The 7009-nt window shown below is 53.1% G+C and overlaps 1 protein-coding gene across 1 annotated transcript in view; it reads right to left on the bottom strand.

The window, feature by feature from the left end:
* NUMBL (NUMB like endocytic adaptor protein) overlaps positions 1-7009 on the bottom strand; it is a 26405-nt gene that overhangs the window by 13217 nt on the left and 6179 nt on the right. Inside the window, 4 exon segments of the mRNA XM_077773615.1 lie at positions 4509-4574; positions 5745-5819; positions 5907-5981; positions 6924-7009. The exon segment at positions 6924-7009 is cut by the window's right edge and continues 26 nt beyond it. Coding sequence (XP_077629741.1) covers positions 4509-4574; positions 5745-5819; positions 5907-5981; positions 6924-7009 — 302 coding nt within the window.

The following is a 7009-nucleotide window of genomic DNA, read 5'->3' as shown; positions in this document are numbered from 1 at the left end:
GCTGGCTCAGAGCCTGGAGCCTGTTTCAGATTCTGTGTCTCCCTCTCTCTCTGACCCTCCCCTGCTCACGCTGTCTCTCTCTCTATCTCAAAAATAAATAAAACATTAAAAAAATTAGAAAACAAAACAAAACAAAAAACCCTCTTAGAATAAAACATGGAGTAAATCTTCATGACCTTAGATTTGGCAATGGATTCTTATGACACCAAACACACAAACAACAAAAGAAAACATAAATTGAATTCATAAAAAGTAAAAACAATTTAGGGAGTCTGGGTGGCTCAGTAGTTAAGCATCTGACTTCGGCTCAGGTCATGATCTCACAGTTTAGGAGTTCAAGCCCCAATTTGGGTCACCCCCGCTTCTCTCTCTCCCGCCTTCCTCTGCTCCTCCTGGGATTCTCTCTCTCTCTCCCTCTCTCTCTCTCTCTCTGCCCCTTGCTCACTTGTATCCTCTCTCTCTCAAAAAAAAATTTTTTTTAAACAATTTATACATGAAAGGACACTGCCAAGAAAGTAAAAAGACAACCCCCAGGGGGCGCCTGGGTGGCTTAGTCGGTTAAGCGTCCGGCTTTCGCTTAGGTCATGATCTCACGATTCGTGGGTTCGAGCCCCGCGTCGGGCTCTGTGCTGACAGCTAGCTCAGAGCCTGGAGCCTGTTTCAGTCTGTGACTCCCTCTCTCTCTGACCCTCCCCTGCTCACGCTGTCTCTCTCTCTCTCCTCGAAATGAATAAAACATTAAAAAAAAAAAAGACAACCCCCAGAACGGAGGGAAATTTTTGCAAATCATAGAACTGATAAGAATCTACTATCCAGAATATATGAATTTCTTACAACTCAACAATAAAAAGACAAACAGGTAAAAAATGGGTAAAGGATTTGAATAGACATTTCTCCAAAAAGATAAACAAAGGGCCAATAAACACATAAGGAAGAGTCTCAATATCATTAGTCAGCAGGGAATGTTAGTGGGAATGTAAAATGGTGCGGCCACCGTGGAAAACAATTTGGCAACTCCTCAAAAAGTTAAACACAGCTTCACTATATGATCTGGCAATCCAGCTTCTAGGTGTAGACCCCAAATAATTAAAAACAGCGACTCAAACAAATACTTGCACACCAATGGCCACAGAAGCATTATTCACAATACCTAAAAGGTAGAGACAACCTAAAGGTCCATCGATGGATGAAGACAGAAACAAAATGTAATAGAGCCATGCAATGGGATATTATTCGGCCATAAAAATGAAGGAAGACTGATACATGCTACAATACAGATGAACCTTGAAAACATTCTGCTAAGTGCAAGAAGCCAGACACAAAAGACCACAGACTGTATGATTCACTCTGCAAGAACTATCTAGAAGAGATAGCTCCATAAAGACCGAAAGCAGACTAGCCGTTGCCAGGCTCGGGGAGGTGGGTGTGGGGAACGGGGAGTGACTACTTAATGAGTGTAAGGTCCCTTTTAGGAGTTCTGAGAAGGGCGCCTGGGGGGCTCTGGTCATGAGCTCATGGTTTGTGGGTTCGAGCCCCACACTGGGCTGTATGCTGACGNAGCGATGAGGGGCACCTGGGTGGCTCAATTGGCTAGGCGTCTGACTCTTGATTTGAGCTCAGGTCGTGATTTCATGGATCACTGAGTTCGAGCCCCACATTGGGCTCTGTGCTGATGGCGTGGAGCCTGCCTCGGGTTCCCTTTCTCCTTTTCTCTCTGCCCCTCCTGCTTTCTCTCTTACTCTTTCTCTCCTTCTCAGAAATAAACATTTAAAAAATTTACATTTATTTATTTTTGAGAGACAGAGACAGACAGAGCCCAAGTGGGGCAGGGGCAGAGAGAGAGGGAGACACAGAATCCGAAGCAGGCTCCGGGCTCTGAGCTGTCAGCACGGGGCTCGAACCCACAAGCTATGAGATCCTGACCTGAGCCGAAGTCAAGTGCTTAACCGACTGAGCCACCCAGGCGCCCCTAAAATAATGAATTTTATGTGTGCTCCTTTCTTGCTTGGATTCTCATCCTCAAGTACTTGCCTTTTTCTTTTTTTAAAGCTTATTTATTTATTCTGAGATAGAGTGCACAAGCAGAGGAGGGGCAGAGAGAGAGAAGAGAGAGAATCCCAAGCAGGCACTGCGTCGTCAGCACGGAGCCTGACGTGAGGCTCGAACTCACGAACCGTGAGATCATGACCTGACCTGAAACCAAGAGTGGGGCACCTAACTGACTGAGCCACCCCTGGCGCCCCAAGTACTTGTCAAATGATAGCGACTGTTTCTAGTTACTGAACATTTGTTTTGGGACCCCATTTAGCACTTTCTGTGTGTGCCCATAATATGGGCTTCCCTGACACACCTGTCCGCAGCCACTACTATTATCTCCATTTTACGGAGGAGGAAACTGAGTCCCAGAGAGGAAAGCCACTTGTGCCTAACGTCCCACGGCTAGGTGGTACGACACTGAATCCACCCTAACCATGTGGCGTGTTTTCCAAAAATAGCCACAACAAGTTTCTGGCAACTACGCGCTCTTCCAGAATTATGTCACTCTATCGGCGGCAGAGTCTGTGTTCTCCTCCCTTCGCCTGGGAAGACCTCTGTGACTGCCTGGACAGAGTGTCACAGGAGCAATGCTGCGTGACTGGCAGGACCAAGTCCACGCAGGCCACACCGCTTCCTCCTGGCGCGAGCTCGGCCTCGCTCTCTATCTCCTTCGACTCACTTGGGAGCCCTGAGCTACCATGTAAGAAGTCAGCTCTCCCCAAAGCGTCTGTGCTTGGAGACGCCTTCTGGAGAGGTCCTGAGACTACCTGAAGAGTGGGAGGTGTCCGGCCAGGCTCCTGGCCCCNACTGCCGCTACACGCTGGGGCAATTTGTTATGCAGCCGCAGATAACTGCTACAACTGGTATGCTACGCTCAGGAAACAGCAGTCGCTATGGGCTCTAGGCTTCTAGTATCTCCACGCTAGCCACCCCCAACCAGCTGGCCATAATCAGTACCGACTCATCAATCCTAACACGCTCAAATTTGTCTTTCTCCCCCAGTTCCGAGGTCTGGAATTGTGTGTACAAGAGAAGAAATTGGAGGTACTGACAAGTTTGTGGGGTTCAGAACTCCTGGGGTGGAGATTTCTGAAATACGAAGGAATCCTTGCGGGGGATACTGTTAGAATCTGAGAGGGACGCATGTGGTTTTACTCGCCCAGCATCCGTTCCTCTTGCTTTTGATAACAGCACCCCGGGATTCCCTTTGGGGAGCTCCTCTTTAACGCCGGGTACATCAAACTGTGTGCCCCAGCCTCCCCCAACCAAGGGGAGGGCAGTGACCCCCACCAGGCCAATTCCATGCCCTCTTGTTGGAATTTTAACCCAGGACACTGGGAGATGGGATTCATTTCTGCAACAGCGCAGCAAAAGGAACTGTCCTCTGGTGTTTCGTCCCCAGGCTGCCCAGCCCCCTCACCTTTCTGATGCATAACACTCTGACTGCTCTTCGATTTTGTGGGATGCCTCCTACCACACCATCCTGGATTTTCTGATACCCGTATTAGTTTCTGTTGCCGGCCACCGAAAAACACTGGCTAATGTAGGGAGCTGAGAGACTGCCTTCCTACCAAGTTGGGTGGGGTCTGAGGTCAGGGTCAAGGACAGACTAAAGACTGTACTTTCCACCTTTTTTTTTTTTTGCAGCCAATGGATATCCACATGGCCGAATTCTGGCCAACAGGATGTAATTGTTCCATGGCTCCCCAAGAGGAGAGGGCATGCCCCTCTGCCTGCCTCCCTCCTTCATGTAGCTGGAATGAAGATGTGAAGGCTGGAGCGTGGGCACCCATTTTGGATCACGGGAAGAGAGGCCACACTCCAGTGCAGCGACAAGATAAAGGAGCCGCGGCCCTTGATGAGCAGAGGGAAGCCACAGTGATCCTGCACTGCCTGCCTCTTCCACAGGACACGGGAACAAACTTCTCTCTCACGGAAATGACTGGCAGCTGCGGTTTTCTGTCACAGCCTCAGAATCCTAACTGTGAGACTGTACTGCTGAAGACGGTCCATTAGGGGCTTTCATCAGATTCTCAGAGGGGACCTTTGAGAACCCCCTCAAATGTAAAGAACCACAAGCACGATGAAGCAAGGTTTGAAGAAGCGGGAGTGCCTGGAAGGTATTGTTGAGATGGGCCCGCTGGGGGCGGAAACGCTCTACAACTTGACCTGGGGGGGAGGGGGGGGCGCGGTTTACATAAGCAAGAATTGATGGAGCTGTGCCGAGGCCACCTGTGCAGGTTACTGTATGCATGTGACTCTCGTAAAAAAGAAAAATGAGAAAAATACGAAGAACTCCCGATAGCGAGGAGAATGATAACTAATGTTTCCCTGATGTGCCGCTGCTGATGTGCCGGCCGTCATTCCAATACTTGGTATTAACCCACGCAAGCCTCCCCATAATCCTCTGTTAGAGCTGTGAGGACACAGGGGAGGGGAGGGGAGGGGAGGAGGGAAAAGGAGAGGGAAGGAGGNTCCAGGTTGCGGTCGGGGGCACAAAAGGAGACCTTTTCGATGGTCTGGTCTACCAGCAGGTCCTGGAAGGTGGCCGGGGAAACCAGGAGAGGGACTCGAACTACCTTTCACGTACTCATTCGGCACTCCCCTGACCTCTGCCCCCTGTCCCCGTCCTGCACGGGCTGGGGACCCACTGAAACAGCAGTGGGCCCTACTCACATGCACAGGGCTCTGGGCTTAGTGGGGGAAAAGGGCCCATCACCAGAGAGAGGGACAGGCGAGGGGCCAGGACCGCGGTGGGGGGGTGGCGCGGGGACCCGTGGCAGTCAGGAGGGCGTGCCTGATACAGCTTGGCAAGGAACCAGGCAAAGCTTCCAGGAGGAGGTATTTTTGTTATGTTTTATTTATTTTTGAGAGAGAGAGACAGAGCACTAGTGGGGGAGGGGCAGAGAGGGAGACAGACTCCGAAGCAGGCTCCAGGCTCCGAGCTGTCAGCACAGAGCCCGACATGGGGTTCGAATCCACAAACTGTGAGGTCATGAGCTGAGCCGAGGTAGGATGTCCCACCGACTTAGCCCCCCAGGCGCCCCAGGGGAAGTATTAACCAGGCAAAAAGGCAGGGAACAGACTTTCAGGGTGAAAGAACTGCGTGTGCAAAAGTATCCATCCCGTTTAGTTGTTAACCTGACTCTTGCCATGTGGCGCGCCTCCCGGGAGCATGAGCTGGCGGTCTCTGGGCAGGGAAGTCAATGGTGAGCAAAAGGAGGCTCAGGTCTGGGCCCCAGGATGCTCCCATCTGGCCGGGTACACGGACAATAAACACGGAACAGCTAACATCCACCCATCTGAGCACGCATGCTGCCCCAGGCACGGTCTCACGCAGCCCGCATATATCGTCTCGCGTAAGGGTAGGGGCCGTGTTTGTCCACATTTTACAGATGAAGGAACTGAGGCACAGAGGGCTTGAACCTCACACTCTGGGTCACCCCGCAGATACGTGGGTGAGCAGGGATTCGCTCAAAGGGGGCCGCCCCACACCCCCTAACTGGGCCAGCTCACAGATTCCTGCAGACTCAGTCCTGAATTATGACCATGAGGGGTGCCAAGCCGTTGCAGGAGCACATGGTCTAGAAGGTCCGGGAGGGAGGGACGTGGTGGGAGTGGGTGGGAAGGTGTCCTAAGCCCCGATTCAAGCAGGGTGAGGAGAGGGGCCCACTGGGGGCCCACTCCCACCCCCGCGGGCCGCCTACCTTGGTCTTGTCATCCACCACTCGGAGCCCATCGGCTGACACCCAAAGCACAGACTTCACGGACTTCCGGCCCATCTGGGGTTGGGGAGGAGGAGAAAGGGCCGGGTCAGGGCTGCCTCTTCCAGTGCGGCCCTGCCCCCTCGCGGCCCAGCCCTCGCTCACCGCCTTCAGCTTCTTCACGGCGTCTTCACACACGTGCATCCCCCGGGACTCCTCCACCTCCACGTGGCCCAGGTACTTGGCGGAGGGAGGACAGGAGAGTAGCACAGTCATCACTACCGCCTAGTGTTTCCCGAGCAGCCGCGACGTGTCACCCAATGTCCCCTGGCCCGTCACACACATTAACTCACTCCGCGCCTCCACTCTGTGAGGTGGGTACTCTATTCCCATCCCAGATATACCGATAAGGACACTAAGGCCAGTGGGTGTAGTGCTGACTCGATTCCCGGGCACTAACACGTTACCCCCTTCCTTCTGGGGGCCAGCGTCCGCATCTCTCTGGGCCTCAGGCCAGTGCTGACCCACAGGGGTAACCTCATCCCAGCCCCCGCTCCTCCTGGGTGGGATGGCTCTATTTGCCAGCCTTTTCCCGATGACAGCAAGCTCAATGACACGCTGCCCACAGCTGCAGGTTAGTGACACACCCTTTATTGGCTCCCTTCCCTTCCCAGCATTCCCTGCGCTTCCAGAAGGACCCCCCCCCCCCAACTCCACACCTACTTCTGGGGGAAGGGAAAAGAAAATGGAGGGGTTATGACCACCGGCTGCCTTCGCCCAGCCAGGCAAGGGACTGAGTTGGGATTTGAGCCTGAATCCTGGTGTCTCCCTCCCAGAAGCACAACGTGCGTTGTAAAGAGTCGTGATGGTCTAAACAAGAAAACACTTCACAGTAAAGGACTGTGCAACTACTACAGGCTTTTGTGACCTTTCCTTTTGGAAGTAATTGTGAGCTCGCAGAGGATGGGGTGACTCGAGGAAGGACGTCCCCTGGCCCCTGGGGTAATAATACCTTCCTGGTACAAGAGAACATGTGTTGGGTTTTAATCCCAACTTTGAAGGGCCCAGGCTGTGGGGTTCTTTGGGGAGGCGTCGTCTCTTGCACACGACCCAGGGCCTCAGCCTCTGGCCCGGGCCAGGGACCGCGTGCACACGGCCCCTGCACACGCCCCGCCCACTCACCCTGACTGGGAAGCTGCAAGTCCCCTTGCGCACCGCGTCCTCATCTGCCTGCCACTGGTGGGGGCGTGACGCCTCAGGCACGTAGG

Source organism: Crocuta crocuta, unplaced genomic scaffold (assembly GCF_008692635.1).
Source record: "Crocuta crocuta isolate KB4526 unplaced genomic scaffold, BGI_CrCroc_1.0 scaffold267, whole genome shotgun sequence".
In the NCBI taxonomy this organism is placed as follows: Eukaryota; Metazoa; Chordata; class Mammalia; order Carnivora; family Hyaenidae; genus Crocuta; species Crocuta crocuta.
This window is presented reverse-complemented; position numbering and strand designations above follow the sequence as displayed.